The following is a 21429-nucleotide window of genomic DNA, read 5'->3' on the forward strand; positions in this document are numbered from 1 at the left end:
CCAACAGGCTGGAAATGAGACTCGGAAATGAGACGTAGTCTTCCTGGGCATGGTGGACACCCAGAGGCCCTAGCACTGACCCCACGCTAATGAGCATTGTTTTCTCCGAACAGCCCTTCCCGGCCTGGATCAGAAGAAACGTGGCGGCCACAGAGCATGCTGCCTGCTGACCCCCCCGCCACCCCCTCTGTTCCCACCGCCGTTCTTTAGAGGGGCCCGAAGTCCGGTGAGTAGCTTTGGGCTCGTGAGAGAGCAGAAATGCAGGTCCCAGGGCCACCACACATCCCACCTCCTCCCCCACTGCTCAGTGGGAGTCTGTCCGGAGGGATCTAGCTCTCTGCCCTCACGTGGCAGGTGGAGCCTGGATTGGACATTTAGCTGTTTCTGGTACGTGTCTGTTCTCCCACCGCCTTAAACAAGTGATGGAGGGAAATGCTTCTCAGTAGGGAATTGGACTTGGCAAAGTGTCCCGTCCTCTCAAAAACATTGAGGTGAATTTATAACTTTCTGGGCTCCTATCAGTGGCTCGGACATGGCATTTTCCCTTCTGTCTTTCTTCTCCCCAAGTGCTTGTGAAATTCCCTTCCACAGCCCGAATTGAACATACACCATATCCATGAGGTGACACAGGACACAGTCCTGTGAGAGGGAACGGAAGTGGGGAGAGAGGAAAAGGTGAGGAAAGAACAGGATCGGAGAAGCTGACCTAGAAGACAACTGGCCAGGGCGTTTCAGGGATTTGAGATGCTCAGATCTTTCCAGAACCTCTTAGACCTGTACCCTCCAGTACAGTAACCACTGGCCCTATGTGACCAGCTCCAGTTGAGATGTGCTGAGTGTAAAATACACATTGGATGCATTTTATAAGAAAGTAAAATATCTCAGTAATTTTTTTACGTTGAATATACATTGAAGTAATAATACTTGGGATATATTGGGTAAGATAAAATACTTATTAAAATTAATTTCACTTGTTTCCTTTTACCTTTTTTATGTGGCTACCAGGACATTTTGAACTATATAGGCGTCTCGCATTGGTGGCTCACATTTTATTTCTCTTGGATGGTGCTGTCCTGGACATTGGATGAAAGGCCCCTGAGTGAACTTCCTAACTCCATCCGAGAGGTCATTACCTCTCCGTAATCCATTCAGACCAGGTTCATCTCAGAGCAGATGAGAGAATGGAAACTGGGGACCCAGAGGTCGCCTTCTTGAGACGCCCACTGGGGTGTCAGGGAACCGCCAGCCTCAGGGGCTGGGCTATAGAACAGGTCTGTGTCCAGGAGGTGACCCTTCTCTGTCCCCCACGTCTGACCTGTAACCTGTGTCGCTTTGCCTTGAAGCTTCTCTCCCCAGACATGAAGAATCTCGTCCTGGAACTGGAGACCACACGGCCCCCATGCGTGCAAGGGTCGCTCAGCTCCCCCAGGCCTCCGGGGCCCCAGGTCGGTGCATCCCCCAGGCCCTACCCCGCTGTCCTCTGTTCAGAGCAGGGATGCTCTCTGGGCAGAGCTGCCCCTTTTCAGGTGACATGGGGTTGTCTTCCTGCCCTGGAGGAACCACATGGACAGAACACTAGTTCATCTCTGGGGGATTCTGCCCCCCAGCCTTGACGTCCTCCTCCACACAATGGGGATAATAACTTCCCTTGCAGTACTGGATTTGGGGGGTGACCAAGTGAGCTGCTTGGTTGCTTGGTCACCCCCCAAAGTGGTGATAATGGGTGTGGTTATTATCATCAGACAAACACTGGATGACAATGTGACCGTTGACCCCCCCAGTGGACCCAGAGGTACCTGCATTCAGGCCAGAAAAATGGAGGTAACAGGGAACTTGTTACCCTGGGCTCAGTTTGGCCCCCAGATACTGGCACCAAGTAGCTCACCTCTCCCCACCAAAGCTCAAGTAAGAGTGAGGAACAGGCAAAATGCCAGAGAAAGGATTTTCTAGGCAGACAAAGAGTACCCTCCAGAGACCCTGCCTCATGGACTCCTGGCCCCTCTGGCTGGCCCAGGAGAGGGGGTCCATCGAGGAGGAACATCCCTCAGCCTGAGGTCTGGGCCTGCCATGGGGACGGGAAGGAGGAATTATGTCGCCCTTCCTGGGGAACCCCTCCTGTGGCTTTCCATCATGGGAAGAAGACTAAGACAAACCTCCTCACCCTGGGGGCAAAGCCCCACACACGGGGGCCCGTAACTCCCGCATCAGCTCAAACAACCACCACTGCCCACCCAATGCAGCCACAGCGCACCTCTTGAGTCCTCAAGCACCCGAAGCTTGTTCCAGCCTTAGGGCCTTGAGGCTTGTGGCTCCGGCTGTGTGGACCGCTCTGCCTTCTGATTTTCACCATGGCCAGCTCCTCTGTCCCTCAGCGTTCAGTGTGCCCGCCACCTCCTCAGACACGTCTCCTCGACCACTCTGCCTGCAGCACCCTCCCCATCACTCTCCACCCAATGACTATTTTCTTTCTCTGCATAGTTTTCTCACGTTGTTATGGTTTTCTTATTTTTTGTTCCTAGGCTCTTTGGTCTCCCCTCCATAAAATGTAAGCTCTATGGCTGGGGTTGGCAAACTATGGCCAGGGGTCCAATCTGGCTTGTTTTTGTAATTAAATATTATCGTCTCTGGCTGCTTTTGCACTAACGGGTAGAGTTGAGTAGTTGTGATAGAATTGCTCTCTCAGAGCCAAAGCCTAAGGTATTTCCTATCTGGCTTCTTACAGAACTGACCCCTGGTCTTGCGAGCAGGGACGTTGTCCACCTGGCTCATGCTGTGTGCCCAGCCCACACCAGTGCTTGGGGTGTAGAGCTTCCCCATCAATGTTTGTCGAATGCAATGAGGAAAACAGGTGGACCGGAGCTGCCACAGAGGGGCTGGGGAGTCCGCATAAAGGCATGGTGGGCACCCGAGGGTCAGCTCTGGGGGGATTCCTATCTTGCCAGCCTTGAAGTCCATACTGACAGCATGTGATAGCACATGAGAAACGATGCTGAAAGCTCAGCCTCCCTGCACTGGTGCCGAATCAAATCTCGGAGACAGAGTTTTGGGTGAAGTAGAAGAGGACAGCTTTATTACTTTGCCAGGCAAAGGAGGCCACAGCGGGCTAATGCCCTCAAAACTGTGTGTCCTGGGCTTCCCTGGTGGCACAGTGGTTGAGAATCTGCCTGCCAATGCAGGGGACACGAGTTCGAGCCCTAGTCTGGGAAGATCCCACATGCCGCGGAGCAACTGGGCCCGTGAGCCACAACTACTGAGCCTGCGCATCTGGAGCCTGTGCTCCGCAACAAGAGAGGCCGCGATAGTGAGAGGCCTGTGCACTGCGATGAAGAGTGGCCCCCGCTTGCCGCAACTGGAGAAAGCCCTCGCACAGAAACAAAGACCCAACACAGCCAAAAATAAATAAATGAATTAATTAAAACAACAACAACAACAACAAAAAAAAAAAACTGTGTGTCACAACCCCAGAGGACTGGATGAAGGGTTTTATAACAGTGGTTCAAGGGTGGGGTCTCTGACAAGATTAGGGTGTGAGCAGGGCCTGCCCTCCTTTAACCTCATCTCCTTATCTTGATGAGCTTCTCTGGTCCCTTTAATCTTTCCTCAGGTGGTCTCTTGGCTGTTCCTCCTTTGTTCGAATCCACCCTTTGGAACTCAGGGAAGGTCACAGAGGCTGGAGTCTTGCTTACAAGAAACAGGGGACAGTAAGGCCAGACACTATAAAACTCTTAGGGGAAAACATAGGCAGAACACACTATGACATAAATCACAGCAAGATCCTTTTTGACCCCCCTCCTAGAGAAAGGGAAATAAAAACAAAAATAAGCAAATGGGACCTAATGAAACTTAAACGCTTTTGCACAGCAAAGGAAACCATAAACAAGACGAAAAGACAATCCTCAGAATGGGAGAAAATATTTGCAAACAAAGCAACTGGCAAAGGATTAATCTCCAAAATTTACAAGCAGCTCATGCAGCTCAATGTCAAAGAACAAACAACCCAATCCAAAAATGGGCAGACGACCTAAACAGACATTTCTGCAAAGAAGATATACAGATTGCCAACAAACACATGAAAGGATGCTCAACACCACTAATCATTAGAGAAATGTAAATCAGAACTACAATGAGGCATCACCTCACACCCGTCAGACTGGCCATCATCAAAAAATCTACAAACAATAAATGCTGGAGAGGGTGTGGAGAAAAGGGAAGCCTCTTGCACAGTTGGTGGGAATGTAAATTGATACATCCACTATGGAGAACAGTATGGAGGTTCCTTAAAAAACTAAAAATAGAACTACCATACGACCCAGCAATCCCACTACTGGGCATATACCCTGAGAAAACCATAATTCAAAAGTCATGTACCACAATGTTCATTGCAGCTCTATTTACAATAGCCAGGACCTGGAAGCAACCTAATGTCCATCGACAGATGAATGGATAAAGAAGATGTGGCACATATATACAATGGAATATTACTCAGCCATAAAAAGGAATGAAATTGAGTTATTTGTAGTGAATGGGATGGACCTAGAGACTGTTATACAGAGTGAAGTAAGTCAGAAAGAGAAAAACAAATACTGTATGCTAACACGTATATATGGAAGCTAAAAAAAAAAAAAAAAAAAAAAAGTGGTTCTGAAGAACCTAGGGGCAGGACAGGAATAAAGACGCAGATGTAGAGAATGGACCTGAGGACACGGGGAGGGGGAAGCGTAAGCTGGGACGAAGTGAGAGAGTGGCATGGACATATATACACTACCAGATGTAAAATAGCTAGCTAGTGGGAAGCAGCCGCATAGCACAGGGAGATCATCTCGGTGCTTTGTAACCACCTAGAAGGGTGGGATAGAGAGGGTGGCAGGGAGACGCAAGAGGAAGCGGGTATGGGGATATATGTATATGTATAGCTGATTCACTTTGTTATAGAGCAGAAACTAACACACCATTGTAAAGCAATTATACTCCAATGAAGATGTTAAAAAAAACAAAGGGGACAAAAAAAGGCCTCCGTGCCTGGGGTCGCCACAGGCCCCGCTCGGTTTCAGAACCCACAGAGAACCCATGGGAAGGGGGTCCCTGCTGCCCCCAGACTGCGGTCTCCAGCCCCATGTGCATGCCTCCAACCTCGTGCAATCCCACGTGTGTCACTCCGAGGCTGTGCTGCCGACTCCGGGGACACAGTGTGAGGACCAGCAGCCCTGACATCACCTGGGAACTTGCTGGAAACGCAGAATCTCACCCTCCCCTCCTCCATCCCACACCCTTCAATCAGAGTCTGCATTTTAACAAGACTCTCCAGAGGGAATCACCTCCACATCAAAGTCTGGGAAGCGCTGAGCTAGGGAGAGCACAACGGCCTGATAAATAGTTCTAGTCCATTTCAAGGAAACGGAAAAAGGTGAGGCTTGGGAAAGAAAAAAGAACGGAACTGAAACTCTCCCTCCTCCCCTCCCTAAAACAGAAGGAGGATAAACCAAAGATAGTGGTTCCCAAACTTTTCTGCACATTAGAATCCCCTGGGATGCCTGTGTCCCTCGGGAATTTTAAAAGATCCCCAGGGGTTTCTAATGTGCAGAGAGGCTTAGGAAGCCCTGGCTGAGGGGTTGTTGGTCATTTGGACAAGCCTCCTAGAAATCCTGTTTCAGACAGGCTTTGTGTGAGGCGTGCTCACCTGCAGATGTTGGGGATGAAGTGGTGGCCTGGGGGTTTTGGTGGATTCCTCTCTGCTGTCCTGGGGAGCTTGGAAGACAGTTGGCCAACTGAGCATTTCACAGGCACGTATGCTGAAAGCAGCTGCGTCCTGCCGTAGGGGGTGTCAAGCTTTAGTGCGACGGGCCCTGGAGTCCCTGAGCTGGACTCAGCCCTGCTCCCATGGCCGGGCTGTGGGACAAAAATGCACTCTTCACATCTTAAAACAGAAGACTTTTGCTGTACCTGGTACCCATAGATCCACCATGGGAATTTCTGTGTCAGCTGCTCCTGCGAGCAAAGCCTAACTTCCGTCCTGTCTGGGCCCCAGGAAAACTTGGTAAGAGCAGCCGAAAAGATGTGAGAGGTGGTGCTGCATCTCGTTTTCAGCAAATAGCATATCTTCAAGTCTCTTCAGCTGCTCTCACCAAGCACTCAGGATGTTTCGGGCAACCCAAGAATTCCAGGGAGAAAATGAAAATCGCAGAGAGTAGGTGTGTGAACATTAATTACAATAATGGTGCTGCTGGAAACAGCCTAGAGAAAGCAAGAAGAGGGGGCCTAGGGGAGAGGGGCCTGGGCTGGAGAGTATGGAGTGTCCTTCCTGCTGTGCCTGGAGCCCTGAATCTGCAGAGAGGACGAGGCTGCCAAGGAGCCAGGGCCCCAGGAGCCCCTCCCGGCCTTGGCTCCCTCCCACCGGCCGCTCTTGGGCTCATGCATGCTTTCTTCACTTCTTATCTTGATTGTGTAGGGCCCACCTGGGCTTCCCGGCAAGACAGGACCAAAGGGAGAAAAGGTATGAACCACCTCTATCTTCACCCCACCTCTCCTTGGTAATTCCAGCCTGTTTTCTGGGGGCGCCACTGAGGGTTTTCAAGTTCAGATTTCAAAGCACGTGCTAATCCTGCCTTAGTGCGGGATGGGCTTAGGATGGGCTCCGGGGTGACTGGGCTGCTGAAGGTGTGGGACCCCACCGGTGCATCTGGGGGGGCCCCTGACGTGGCGGGGGTGCTGTGAACCGCCAGGTGACCAAGCCGCATGGGCATGCCCGCTCATCAGCCCTGCTAAGCCCTCTGATTCCAGAACTTTTCCTCCAAAGCAGCCTCTGCTTACCTGTCTTCTCCATCCACAGGGGGAGCTTGGCCGACCGGGAAGGAAGGTATGGTCCATGCTGTTCTGTCAACATTACACGGGCAGCTGTGCTCGGTGTGAATGAGTGTGTGCACGAGTGTGTGCACGCCTAGGGGTGGGGACCAGCTGCGCACCTCCGCGGCCCTGATACCCAGATGGCTGATGACAGCACTGCCATCCTGATGAGGACTGTAGTGACCTCCTCTTTCTGCCCACTTTTCAGTCAGGAGCTGCAGCCTGCTACTGGTGGCATTCGGACTTCTGCCAGAGGCTGCCAAGCCTGGCCAGATTTCCCCCAGCCTCAGACCACCTCATCCTGCCATCCATCAGAGAAACCCTCCAAGGCCTCAGCCAGCGGCACCAAATGACTCTCACTGTCAATTTGATTAAAGTGGAATAAAGTGTCAGACAGAAACAAATGGCTTTGCTTTAAGGCCCAGCTGAAATAAATGGGAGTTACTTCAGGTCACAGGGACTCAGTAAACCAAACACATGTTATTAAGATTCTCATTAGTGTCAGGAAGGAGTAAGCCCCCTGCCGCTTGCTGTAGTCAATGGATGCTGGCACTGAAATTGTAGGTCTTGGTGATATAGAAGAAGGTTCAAAACTTTGGCCAAGAAAGATGCCTCTGGTTCTAAATATAAATTACTATTTTCCCAGTTAAATGTTTTATTCAAATACTTTCACTATCAATAAGAGCCTCAAACAGACCTTTGTAAGGCAAAGTTCCAACCCTTTAAGGCACAGCTGACCACTCCAGTCAAGTCCCAGCGGTCGACTGAAGTGCTGGGCTGGGAGGATTCTGGTATCGTCTCCATGCTCAGGATTAACAAGGGCCATGATTGATTAGTGATGTCTGCCGTGGATGAGGAAGGCAGGAGCAGGAACTAGTACACATGCCAGCACCTGTGATGTCTGGGTAGGGGCTGAGCCTTCCACATCTACAGCTTGGCTAACTGAAATTAGCCAGTGGGTGCAGAGGTCAACATAGACCCCAAGTCGCTGCTCCCATGCTCTCTTGCAGGGCTTACTCTTCCATAGCTCCTTGGCTTATGTTGGGTTCCCTAGACACAGAGATAGAGATGGTCTATGCCATGTGCAGGTGAATTAATGATTAGGGGAGCTCTCTCCAGAGGAGCCTGAGGGGAGGGGAGACCCAGATGGGGCAGGGAAAGAAACCCAGCGTGGGGTGGTATCAGATGACATCCAACTTCAGTCTGATCCCTAGGGGAGCTCTGGAGAGTGAATGGCACCAGAGAATTTGTCCTGCCTTACCTTAATGTAAGGGGGCTGGGCTGTTGGCTGCAGGAAGGGGAGGTACATCAATTGCTGGGCAGCTCCAATTGTCCCCGGCAAACCCACACTTGCAGGTTGTAAGAAAGAATGTGTTAGTACAGCAAGGAAGGTAGCCCCTGGGAAATGGGCATGCTGAGCAGGGGGGAAAGACCTTGAGGGAGTACCCCCAGCATCTGCTGCTGCTCTCCAAACATAATCCTCTCCCCTCCTACATTGCCTCCCTGGGGAGAACCTATGGGAATGCAGGGGACATTTGGGTGGATGGGTAGAGATGATAACGATCGAAGAACCAAGAAGTTTAGAATCCCTTCCCTACCACCTTCCATTTCTCGAATAGAACAATCTGGTGTGTCAACATAATGTGACATCAAGGGCTTTAACTCATACCCAAGTGGCCCAACTTTCTAGGCCATCAGTCTTTGGAAGGTGGGGATGAGAGTCCTGGGGCCATGCTTGGAGGCCCCATACTCCCCTCTAGGCCACAGAGACAAATCTGTGGTTTTAGAGGGAGGGAAACAAAACCCAGTTGTCCTGACTTTTGTTCTCTGTCTTTGAAGGGCAGACCCGGCCCCCCAGGTGTTCCTGGCATGCCTGGGCCTGTTGGCTGGCCCGGCCCTGAAGGCCCCAGGGTAAGTGTGGCAGCTCTCAGGGCTCCGGTGGCATCAGAACTGGAGGGGAGAAGATGGCGGCTCCCCAGGCCCCTGGCACATAGTCGGTGAAACTCACTTCCTCCAGATGGGGAGGAAGGAGAGAGCCTGAGGGCTGCCCCGAGGTCCCTAAACACTTCCTCCTTTGCTTGGACTGCAAGACCTTGGTCAGTCCCACAGCTCAGCTTCTGTGGGAGGAGAAACGGGGGGCTGCCGTCTCTTTCCCAGGGGCCCTGTCCTCCTTTGTCCTGAGGGTTAGCGTGCAATTATTTGGTTCCCTGAGATGACACAAGAGGGGCTTGTGTCTGGAAAGCAGTTGGCCTGTCATGCTATTGGGCAGGGGGTGGAGGGTGAGGGCGTGGGAGTTGGGGGCTGGAACAACGGAAATCCTATATTCACAGAGGGATTGCCAAATGCTGGTGAAATCCCCGTCCTCAGACAGGTTAGGAAAAGCTAATACATCCACACCCATGTCTTTTTACACACTTTGGTCATAGACTATTGGGTGCAGAGGCCACGACTCAGAACTTTGACCTGCAAAAGTCAGGGGTGAGCAGGTGAATGTAACTATCTGCTCTGACTCACTTATTGGCTGTATTTATTCTGAGAATAGAAAATTGTTCCCAGTCCTCTTAGGAAAAGTCCCAAGGATATCTCTTTAAAAATCCCCTGTATAGAGCTGAGCCATCCAATATGGCAGCCACTAGCCACATGTGGCTACTGAGCCCTTGAAACATGCCTAGTGCCACTGAGGAACTGAATATTTAATTTTAATTAATTTAAGTTTGAATTCAAAAACCTGTACTCAATTCAGTTAGTTGAAAATATTTAATTATTTTGGAGTAAATTGAGTATGTGAATCTGCTTTTTTAACTATAAATTTTATGAAATCTAAATACAGATCAAGTATTTTAGATGAAAGTTTAGCACCTGAATTGAGATGTGATTTAAATGTAAAATACACAACAGATTTCAAATATTTATTATGAAAAATGGAATGTAAACCTCTCATGAATAATTTTTACATTGACGGCCTATTTAAAATGATAATTAGATTAAATTAGTTAGAGTAAATAAAATTTGTTGTTAAAGTTAATTCCATCTGTTTAGTTTTACTTTTAATGTGACTTCTAAAAAAAGTTTAATATTAAGTATGTGGTTCACCTTATATTTCTACTGTTTAGCGCTGGTTAAAGGTTTTTTAGCACAGAGGGCACTGAAAGTTCCAACTGTAAACCATTCTGAGGGCTAACAGATCCCACCCATGAATCCTAGTCCCCTGCCTCCGTAGTATACACCCAGAGGCTGATGTTCACTCTGCTTGGCTGCAAACCTAGGGTAAGAGTATACGGAAGCATTGGAAAGGCCCTCACTGTGCAAAGAGTAGAGCAGATGTAGTTTTTTTGGGGTGCGGATACCTTGTCCTTTGAGACCCCATTGTCTGCATGCTCTCTCCCCCTCCCTTTCCTAGCCTTCTCTGGGAGAAGATCAAACATCAGTCAATTTACAACATGTTAGTGAGCATTTAGTTTGAAGATCTGCTCTACCTTGGACAATTTCATTCTATGTTTCAGGTCAAATACCAGAATGAAGTGTGGAGTCTGTAGTCTTGGGCCCCTGGGAGCCAGCAAGGGAGGATTTGGGGTCCTCAGGTTCACAGGCCAGCCCCAATGTCCCCAGTTCCATCCTGATCTTGCCCATGCCTCTTCTGGTTCAGTTTCTCTAGGAAATGTCACTGTAGGTCTTTTTTCCCCCTTCTTCTGATTCCCACAGGGTGAAAAAGGTGACCTGGGGATGATGGGCTTGCCAGGGTCAAGAGGACCAATGGGCTCCAAGGTCAGTGTGCTGGTCCAGATAGATTTTTCCAGGTCTTCTTACTAAGGTTCTGGAGCAGCTGATGTCTATAAAGTGGGGACCGGGTGGCTGCCGTCCTGGGCTGGGGATTGTCACAGATATTGGAGAACCCGGTGCCAGAGTGTGCTTATCTTTACCAGCCCTTTGGGGGACATCGTGTCCTGGGACATGGGGCAGAGGGATGCCATTCCTGCTGTTATCTTGGGCAGCGAGGGTCAAGCCTCTGGACAACAAAGCAGATGGAAACCTTTGTTCAGGCCTTTGGGAGAGGAAGAAAAGCTGTGTTCTTTTTAGGCCTGGTTTAAACACAACCCTCAGGGACATCTTTGTATTTACTGCTGCAACTCCCCCATCCCCCCAAAAAACTTGCAGCTCAATGTGGAGACGCATCTCACCACCACATACAGGGATGGCTTCCACTCTTGCACCAAACCCAAAGGTCCCACAGGGCTGATTGTCAATTCACCTTCTGCTTTCTTTTAGGGCTACCCTGGATCCAGAGGGGAAAAGGTTGGTGCTTGTCTCTGATGGCTCCCCAGAGCCTGGTCTGGGCTGTTGGGTCTGGGGTCAGTGATGAGCAGAGGATGGGCCCAGGGGTCTCTTTAGTCAGCGACTGCAGCCACCACTCCTAGATACTACCCTGTCCTTTGTCAGTGGGCTGCGAGACAGGAGTGAGGGACCTCCTAGCCAGGACAAGTGGGTAGGGAGGAGCTCCTGGAGGAGGTGGAGGCCCCTCAGGCGGGGCAGTGAGAGCTGGAAGTTGTGCCAGGTGCAGCGTGAACACAGCTGACATGGGGTGCTGCACAAAAATGGCAGATGTGTTCTTAGAGCAAGCTTCTACCACACAACCTTCTTGTCTGTCAAAAACGGAGCAAAAAACAAAAAACCCAGCCAGACCCCGGGGACAAATACCCTAGAGGATAAGAGAAAATCTGGGACCTGGAATTTTCTGTGGGTTGTCCTTTATTAGTGTAGAGGTCTTTGAGGTCCAAATAGAAGGTTATCTCACAAAGCATGCCTTCCCTGGGCCAGTCTCCTAACCTCTGAGCCTGTTTCTTTGCCTGGGAAGTGGGGTGCTGACCTATGGAGCTTTCAGTTTGAAATGCTCCAGTTCCCCCTCCCCCCCAATGGAGTTAACTCATTGACTCTCTCCTGTGGTTTCCTCCTAGGGATCCAGAGGTGAAAGGGGTGAATTGGGTCCCAAAGGAGAAAAGGTAATGGGCATTGCATAAAAATGATAAACTTCAACGGAAGTGGCAGCCCCTGCCCACCCCCATCTTGCAGGCTGACTGGCTGAATGAATGAATGAATGAATGGCTGACTGACTGATTGACTGACTGACTATCAGAATGACTAACTAACTGGCTGATTCTCTGACTGACTGACTGACTGGCTGTCTGTCTGACTGGCTGACTGGCTGCTGACTGACTGACTGACTGGCTGACTGACTGATTGACTGACTGACTGACTGGCTATCTGACTGACTGACTGACTGACCGACTGTCTGACTGGCTGACTGACTGACTGACTGGCTGACCGACTGACTGACTGACTGACTGGCTGACTGGCTGACTGACTGGCTGACTGACTCACTGGCTGACGGCTGGCTGGCTGACTGGCTGTCTGACTGACTGGCTGTCTGTCTGACTGACTGGCTATCTGACTGACTGACTGACTGACTGACCGATTGTCTGACTGGCTGACTGACTGACCGACTGACTGACTGACTGACTGACTGACTGACCGACTGGCTGACTGGCTGACTGATCGACTGGCTGACTGACCGACTGGCTGACTGGCTGACTGACTGACTGGCTGACTGCCTGACTGGCTGACTGACTGACCGACTGACTGACCGACTGGCTGACTGGCTGGCTGGCTGACTGACAGGACTTTATCTTGAAGAGCTGACCAAACTCTTCCTCAGCCCTTTCAAGTATTATTTCAGAGGCAGTCACTGTGTTTGTTGTTCTCTTTACAGGGTTTCCCAGGACTTCCTGGAATGTTGGGGCAGAAAGTAAGTAACTAGAAGTAGTAAAAGTAGGTCTCAGTAACAAATTAGACCTTCCAAGCACAGTGAAAAGAGGTCTGCCTCTCCATTCATCAGGCATGAAAAGCGGGTTTCGCTGTGGAAGTTTCTGGTTTGAAAGGGGAGCAAGTTGTTGAATGCATCAGTGAGACCTCCCTCCAGCTCAGTGGGAGGAAGGGATTCCCCACCTGAGTGGAGAGAGGCATTCCCTGCATCTTCTGTCTGTCAGAGGGCTATGGGACTGTTCAAAAGCAGAGAGCTTTGTGCCCGGGCACTCAGACTGGAGCAGCAGTGGTCAAGGGCCCTGGCGTGGGTTTGAGACCACTGCTGACTGCACCCAGCTCAGCGCTCCTTCAGGGGGGCACATGCACTGCCGGAGGCCCACAGGGTTATTTTAGTGGGTGACAGCTAAAACATTTTTTATTTGATAGGTAAATTTATTATCTATTTAAGTATTTAGTGGGATTTGCTTGGGACAAGGCTTAATAAAAAAGGAGTTAATTTGGTTGACTTAAAGAAAAAATATTTAGTGAATAACAATAGAATGGTGTGCAGATGTGATAAAAACTGTGAAAGTGGCAATTGAGTGACAGACTTTTTTTAACTCTTACTTAAGTTTAGGGAAGAGGTATCGGAGGGCGAGGGGAGTGTCAGAGAAAGGGTGCTTATATGATCACTTAGGACAACCACCATCACAATGGTGGTTCCTCATGCTGTAAGGCACTGACATTGGAAACTTATTTTTGCCTAAGCCTCAGAGCATGATATTCTTCAAACAGGCAAACGGGATGCTTTCTTAGAATTCTAAATTGTTTTCAAGTTCACCTTAAAATTTTATTTTCCAAACTTGAATGAACAATTTTTATCTGACTTTCTCTTGTCAGTAGATCATATTTAAATAATTTCAATCATCCGACATGATTATAATTTATCACTGCCTAAAGCTGTCAAAAACTCTGTCTCTGCTACCTACATAGAGTGTTGGGTTAAAAATAAATAGATTAATTATATAAGCAAGTGAAAGGAAACATTAAGAGAGACAAATAATTTTATTTTAAAATACTTAGTCTAGGTTTTCAGTCAGTGCAACAGTGGACATACATTCCTGTAAAATTAAGTATGACAGCTTCTCTGGTCTCTGCACCATTTACTAGACTTTCCGTACAGAGTTCTCTCTCCCTCCCAGGGCAGCCTGTTTAAGACAGAGCTGATGTGATGACCATAATTAGGTCTTTGGAGAGAAATTAGATCAAGACATTACTGGCTGCTTCCAGCTGGTGAAGAGAAGGACCACACTTTCTTCAGACGATCTTTTCCAAAAAATTATGCTGTTTATGCTGCTGTTTTCCCCCAGCCAAACAAGATACCTCTCAGCCCCCTCTAAACAGCCAAGGAAAATTATGCAAACATCTCCATGGCCACAGAGAATCCACCCTATCCTAGAAGGCCGAAGGACATGACGGACAGGAAAGAAATCGTAGGTTTAGGGACAATTCTCGGTGAGGCAAAATGTTGGTAGCTTGACAAATTCATTATACTGGCTGAGCCAACAGGTAATTTCAGAGCTTTATGCTTGATCCTTACTGTGTATTGGTGTTCCCTGGAATTTTCCATTGTGTTGTACCTCCTCTGGCCTCCCTGGGAGAAGTCGTCCGGTTGTTTATCCTCGTCTGAGTGGCTGGGTTAGCTCTTCACGGGCACCAGCTGTTGCCTAACAGAAACTCTCATGGCTGCTGTTGCTAAGCTTAGCTTGTGTGGTGCCTTCTGGGCTATGGAGGGGTTACTGGAGGTATTAAGGATGCCCTGTGGGGTGGGTTCATGAGCCAAAGAAGCCACCAGTGGGCTTGGAATCCTGGAAGAACACGGGGAAGGAGGGGATGAACCAAAATGGAGAGATGGGTTTTACAAAAGGCTGGCCTTAAACTCTGGAACTCTGCAGTTGGTACATTTGGTTCTGATGGTTCCAAATAGAGCTTTTCAATTAGGAGTGTTGCTTACGCTGCTTTCCGTGCCTTTTACAATAACTAGATTGAGTATGTGAACATGTGTCTGGAACATCTCTCCCACTAAGAGTTTTTATCTGAATCAAATGGGAGTGAGGTGGAACTCAAACCAATTTTTTACTGAAGAGTGGGGAAATATATAACGTGAGCAGAAACCTCCCAAAGATGATAGTTGCCAAAACTGTGTCCAATCATTCAAAAACCCATAGATTTGAATTTGTGCTCAAAACAAAACAAAACACAGCATAAAATTTCAACTAAGGGAGAAGGCATTTCCCCCATCGGTGTCGCAGGCACAGGGGCCTGAAATGCAGGCGCCTCCCACCCTAGCCGCTCTGGATGGGGATTTAGGAACCAAAATGTGTGCTGCCCGGCAGGTGTCTCTCTCAGATAGTAACCTCCCCACCCACGGTAACATTCTCCCTCCCGTCCTCTTCCTTGAAAACCCTCTCTCCCTTCACACGACCTCATCGCTCTCCCAACCTCCCAGAGCAGCCCACCTGGAAAAGACCGGGAGTGACCAAGGAGAGGCCCCGTGGCCAGAGATTGGATCGACCTGGAGCTGAGCCTGGTCCTTGTGCCCTCATTCCTCTCTTGCTTCTCTTTCTTCTTTCCAGGGTGAAATGGGACCAAAGGGCGAGCCCGGGATAGCAGGCCACCGGGGGCCCACAGGAAGACCAGGAAAACGAGGCAAGCAGGTATGGATCCCAGGGATCACCGGACCTCCTGACCTGGGGTGTGGGTGTAGAGAGGTGGGCAGGGTGGGGCGGACAGGTCAGGGACGTTGCGGGGACACAGTCTCCAGCATCCTCTGGGCTGGGGGGCAGGACAGCACCCCTTCCGGGGCGCCTGGGCTCTCCACCGAGGCGGGAGTTAGAGGCGGATGGGGTAGGACGCCCGTCCAGCTGTGTCAAGGCTAGAGGCAGGAGTGGGTCTTCGGTTCATAAGAACAGGTCTGTCTTATCCAAGGCAACTGGGAGTGGAAATCAGATCTGCTCGTTCGCCCAGAAAACCTGCTTTTTGCCTCAGTGCCCCAGACGCAGATGCAGTTCTGGAATCAGCCCAGATATTTCCCTGCTGTTCAAGGATCTGCTGGGTCTCAGCAATAGGGTGCTTTCTCCTCACTCAAGATCCCCATTTGTAAATGACCCCTTTATTGGCACTATTCAGGGTTTAGGGAAAGTTTTCATTCTGAATTCCCCTGGTCAGCAGGCTCTTGTGTCAAACCATGTGATGTGAGCTCTCCCCAGGGCCTCAGAGAACCTCTCCCCTTTGCTCGAATGAGATGTGTACCCCTTACTCTTTTGGTTGCCAGTCTGTTGGCTTTTTACCTCCTTTCCCATTATGCATGTAATATATGATCATCACAGAAAACAGAATATTCAGAAAACTAGGAAGGAAATCATCTAAAGACCTAACACCCAGGCACAACCATGTTACCATGTATGTATACTTCCTTCCAGTATTATTGCTTCCGTGGACTTTCTAGTCGTTTGTTCCTTTTATATCCGATATATACTTATTGTATCCTAAATTTTTAACTTAAAAATCACAACACACACATTTTAACGTGTTACTGCATTCATTAAGCACTCTTACTCTTAAACATTTTTTTAAATCTCTGCATCAATTTTGGTAAATGGGTAACCAGAGTAGATAGCTTGGACAAGAGAAGCCTAACCAAATTACAAATAATGCTGAGAAGTGAACGTGTTTGGGCACATTTCCATTCTTTCCTTAGGCTAGATCTGTGGCTTTCAGACTCTAGCTTCCATCAGAATCATCTTGGGGGCCGATTAAATACAGATTCCCTGCCCCGGGTGCACTGGTGGTGGTCCCAAGTGTGCCTCTCCTCTTCCCCAATGTTGAGGCCTTACTTCCCAAAGACTCTGATACAACTGGGGCTGCAGCGTAGGTTGTTGTTGTTTATAAAGCCCCACATGAATCTAATGTGCACCGGGATTCAGAACCACGGTAACACTACAAAGCCAATTCTGGTCTTTTCGAAATGAACTTAGGAAGGACATAGACTCCAACCTGATGAATCAGCTTCCATGATGACTTTTGAAGTCACAATGTTCCAGTTTAATTTTTAAAGATTTACAGTTGGTGGCATGGCCGTGGGTGGCTTCACAATGATGCCACAGATACCAATTTCCAAAAAACTAGGCTCGGAAAAAGAAGAAAAAATGGAAAAATCTTTTCAAAAAAATCGTTCTCTCCACTACTGCTGCGTTCCATCCAGAATGCGTTACGCTTGGGGTTCGAGAAGCCGGTTGGCTTCTGTCATCTAGTTCTTTTCTTGGGCAGTGTTTGTCTTGTCCTGGTTAGGGCCGAAGCCAGGAAGGCTCTTTCTTGACCCTGTTGAGAATGATTCTGTCGGAGTAATCTTAAAAACGACACCAGAACCACATCTGGGAGCTCAGAGAAGTTAGGGAAATGAGCTCATCTTCCTCCAAAGACGTCATAGACACCCGACTGTGCTCCAGCCGAGGCTGGACTCGTCAGCCTTGGGAGCGGGCCATGGTACTTTCTTTTTCTCATGAATTAATTGCCTAGTAGAGTCTTACATACAGAGTGTTTGTTGAGCCATGTTGCTAAGAGTCTCTGGAGGTTATGGAAAGTCAACCCAAATCCTGGAATCAGAAATCTGGAAGGGGATCCAGGAGTAAGAACTTCAGATCCAGAAGGACTTTAGAGACCACCGACCCAATACCCTGCATGTAGTCACCAGAAAACCAGGGGCCAGGGAAGTGGCCTGACCACCCAGGACCCCCAGCCAAGCCAGCTTCCAAGCAGGGTTAGAACCTGGAGACCTGAGACCAGCTTCCCCACAGCAATCTTCACATCACCCTCCTGCTTCAGGCCTGGCCTCCGGGCAGACCCAGGACAGCAGCTCTTGACTTTATCACACAGATCTTCAGTCGCGGAGACACAACTTCCTTGACGGGAATCACCAGACTTGGTGGCAGTAAAGGAATAAAGAATGCTTTTCCTGGAAAGCGCTGCTCAGTGAGTCCTGCTCACAGGGACGGGGCTCTTCTGAATAGATGACTGAGCAGCAGAATATCTGATTACCGCTGAGGTCAGAACAAGGAGCGCTTCCAGCTCCTTCAAGCTGTGGCACTTCCTGTGCTCAGAGCCAGCTGATGTGGCTCTTAGAAAAACAAGCCTTCGCTGTGGCTATATTAAGACGGTGTGACTTCCTTTGCCATCTGGGACCCATCTTGGTTGCCTCACGGAAGCTAAGGCAAGGCTTAAGACTCCCTCCGTGAGGGTGGAACTGGAGACAAACTCTGACCTCACGATCCCGCATTAAGTGTTTAAGAACTCCTTGGACATTGCCGAGAGAGCCCCCAGGGCCATGTTGACAAGGCAGAAGGTCACACATCACATGGTGGTGAAAGGCGTGCCCGGCCTGCCTGTTCCCCAGGCTTGGGGAAGGTTACATTTCATTAGGTGGGTAAGGTAGCCACAGCACGAGGGTATGAAGGGGACCAGGCCAAAGCCATCAGGTACCAGTCACCATCCTGGTCGGGCCCCGGGCAAGAGTGGACAGTTAGCCAATGGCTTGGGCGAAGGATCTACAGGTGTGCCAGCCTTGGTTTCTGGGGTCATTCCTAAGGGCAGCTCTGGGGGGAGCTCTTAACCCTCCCAGAGCAGACAGCAAAGAGGACATGCTGTGTGGAAAGACTATACCTGCAGGTGTGCCTCTCGTTAAGAATCAGGACTTTTCTAACTGTGGAAAAAAGGTGAAACCAAGCCAATTGCTATGATAATCAGCTTGGCCCACAAAGCCCTTGATTCTGTGCAAACCACTTTTTCACCTTTGAGATCTCTGTTAGCCTCACAGCAAGCCTGTGCAGATGTATATTGCCTGGCCCCATTTCACAGATGAGAAAACTGAGGCACAGAGCAACAACGTGAGTTACCCAGGGTCTCATGGCCAAGATGAAAACCCAGATCTCTCGACCTAGAGCCAACAAACTACATCCGCTTTGTGTGTTCAGCTTCTCCTCCTTCCCCATTTGGTCTGGGGAAAGGAGGTGAACAAAACAGATTCTGGCCCGCAGGGAGCTTCTGTCTCCTGGAGAGACACAGAGGAAATGACCACACAAACAATGGTAGTTATGATCAGGGATAAAGGCCGTGAAGGAAAGAGGCCTATGACAGGGAGAACTGACTTGGTCAGGCAAGGTCAAGGAAGGCTTTGCCGCAACTGTATTTTAGCTGGGAGCTGAAGGATGGGAGGGAGTTAACTAGGCAGAAGGGTAGGAAGAGGGGTTTGGGGCCGAGAGAAGAGTCTTGAGAAGGGAAAGAAAAGGCATGGTGTTGTTGAAGACCAAAAACGCCAAAAGGCTTGGACACGCGTGGAAAGCCTGGCCGTGCAGGGCTGTGGAGGCTGCAGTAAGGAGCTGGGTCTTTATCCTGAGAGCAGCGGGAGGCCACGGGGCGGGAACAGCTCTTGTGCTGAAACAGAAATTGTCCTGATGAGCAGGCAGAGGCCTGATGCCAGGTGACTGGCCTAAATCCCTGCTCTTTCCTGAGCCTTTCTTTCCTCACCTGCCCAGTGAGGGGTGTGGTTTGGATTGGTTCCTATTCGCTGTCGGGTGCTATGTGTCTAGGACAGAGCAAGAAGTGATGTCTGTAGAAAACAAATTTACTGTTACCAGAGGGGAGAGGGATGGGGGGGAGGGGCATATTAGGGGTATGGGATTAACAGATACACACTAGTATACATAAAATAGATAAGCAGCAAGGATTTACTGTGTAACACAGGGAACTATACTCAGTATTTTGTAATGACCTATAATGGAATATAATCTCCAAAAAACCCCACCAAATCAATACGATGTACACCTGAAACTAACACAATATTGTAAATCAACTATACTTCAATTTTTTTAAAAAAAGTAATGTCTATAAACATGCATCCATCACTGTCTCAAATGTCACTTGCCCTGAGGTTTTTAGGAGCTTGCTGGTCCCTCTGGGACCTCTGGGACTGCATCCTCCCCCCTGCTCCAAAGTGCAAGGTGGTCCCTAATTTAGAGATGAATGGGGGAGGAGGTTTGCCATGTCCTGCTCTTATAACGGGCTCTGCCTTTCTCTCTGTCAGGGGCAGAAGGGAGATAGTGGAATTATGGGCCCACCAGGCAAACCTGGGCCTTCTGGTCAACCTGGCCGTCCGGGCGCCCCAGGCCCCCCAGGTCCCCCGTCTGCAGGTAAGAGCTACACTGCTTCACCTGATCCACACTGTTGCCCTCCTGGCCAGCCTCCCAGAGAGCACAGGGAAATGTCAGCAGAGGCCTGCCTTGTGTTCTGAGTTGGAAAATGCCTGAAGCATTTCAATATATTTCTAATTTATCCACAATTAGGCCCATTCAAATTTTACACGAGAGAGATAAACACTATTCTGGCTTTGTTTTTGCACTTTGGAGAACAAATAGAGGAGTGAAAAAGAAAAAAAAAATCACATTGGTGATGTCATTTACACTTTAAGTGAAAAATAACAGGCAAGTATTTCATCAACTAACACCCTTTTCTAGAAAAACGTTTCATGGCTCCAAGCAATGCTCTTAAACCTAGAAGTAAAGATGACATTGCAAATTTTTCTGTCTTACACAGTGTTATAAAAGAGTCCTTACAGATTTGCATCGAATATAGAAAGAAATCACTACAAAGGAATGAGAGTCTACCATTGAAGAGGGTACAGGTACACTGCTACCTTGTTTTACCTTGTTTAATTTGAGGAGCTAAGCCTTTTATTTAGTTTGTCAGCTCAAAGGAAGGCCTTCATAGCACATCATCTATATAAACACAGCATCTCTAGGTCCAAGAATACTGTTTACTGACTGTGCAAGATTCTTTGTCCTCAGTTATACGAAAGGAATCAAAATTTTTATTCTAATTCTTTTCTTAAGAAAATGAAGGCATTTAAAAATCCCAAAGTGCACTTTTCCCCACTGTGGGGAAGTGTTTACAACCACATCATGGGAAGGTCAAGAAATGTCATTCTGTTAATCCTTTAAACCAAATGAAAACTTGCTCTGAGACTCCAACCTGCTAGGATGCCAGGGAAATTCAATCTCAGGCATTAATGGGGTTCTCTCCACTTCTTCAGCTGCCACAGAACCGTGGGGCAAAGATCCTGGGGAGTTATGGCAGATAAACATCACGGGAGGTCCCTCCAGCCCTTCATCTGCCCCATTCACCTCTGAAGTACCTGTTGCCCAAGGCCACACGGTCAGACATGTGACCACCTGCCTCACGCCAGGCTTGGTTATCAGATCATCTCCAAGCCTGAGAATCCTGGTCCCCAAGGTTCAACCTTCCCAGGAAGGCCCCACAGCCGTTCCTCCTGAGACCTTGGCTCTCCTTCAGGATTTGGGGGTCCCCGTCCTCCCACATCTGGGGTGATCCCTCCTTTTCTGTCCTCCAGCCCCTCCCTTCTCACACTCCTCATACAGCGCCGCCCCCTTAGGAGCTTTTCTCTTTTGAGAACAGAAGGCAGAAGTCTTCAAACAGTACCTGTTTCTCAGCAAGAGCAAGAAAGCACCAAGTCTTGCCACCTCCTTGAAGTCGGGAAGGAAAAAATAACGGAAGAACAAACATCAATGACTGTGACGAGTTATCCTGCCACCCTTATTTCTGTTAGGGGAGCTAGATTGAGATGCAGCTCAGGCCCTGTGTCCGTGCCCAGACCCTGTTTCCCTGCATTGACTGGATGATCTGGATGAAGTTTCTTCCAGCCAGTCCTTTCCCTCCTTGGTT

General features: G+C 49.1%; 1 protein-coding gene across 3 annotated transcripts in view; it reads left to right on the forward strand.

Annotated features, from left to right (window-relative positions):
* Window positions 1-21429, forward strand: part of COLQ (collagen like tail subunit of asymmetric acetylcholinesterase) — a 69201-nt gene that overhangs the window by 38184 nt on the left and 9588 nt on the right. For 2 of the 3 annotated variants that reach the window (XM_068545881.1, XM_068545882.1), the window contains exons 2-12: window positions 114-226; window positions 1344-1445; window positions 6446-6490; window positions 6827-6853; window positions 8680-8751; window positions 10543-10605; window positions 11107-11133; window positions 11793-11837; window positions 12605-12640; window positions 15273-15353; window positions 19775-19880. In XM_068545881.1, coding sequence (XP_068401982.1) covers window positions 114-226; window positions 1344-1445; window positions 6446-6490; window positions 6827-6853; window positions 8680-8751; window positions 10543-10605; window positions 11107-11133; window positions 11793-11837; window positions 12605-12640; window positions 15273-15353; window positions 19775-19880 — 717 coding nt within the window. The remainder of the gene's footprint in view (window positions 1-113; window positions 227-1343; window positions 1446-6445; window positions 6491-6826; window positions 6854-8679; window positions 8752-10542; window positions 10606-11106; window positions 11134-11792; window positions 11838-12604; window positions 12641-15272; window positions 15354-19774; window positions 19881-21429) is intronic. The other variant, XM_068545883.1, reaches the window with a different exon arrangement.

The sequence above is a fragment of the Eschrichtius robustus genome, chromosome 6 (assembly GCF_028021215.1).
Source record: "Eschrichtius robustus isolate mEscRob2 chromosome 6, mEscRob2.pri, whole genome shotgun sequence".
Taxonomy (NCBI): domain Eukaryota; kingdom Metazoa; phylum Chordata; class Mammalia; order Artiodactyla; family Eschrichtiidae; genus Eschrichtius; species Eschrichtius robustus.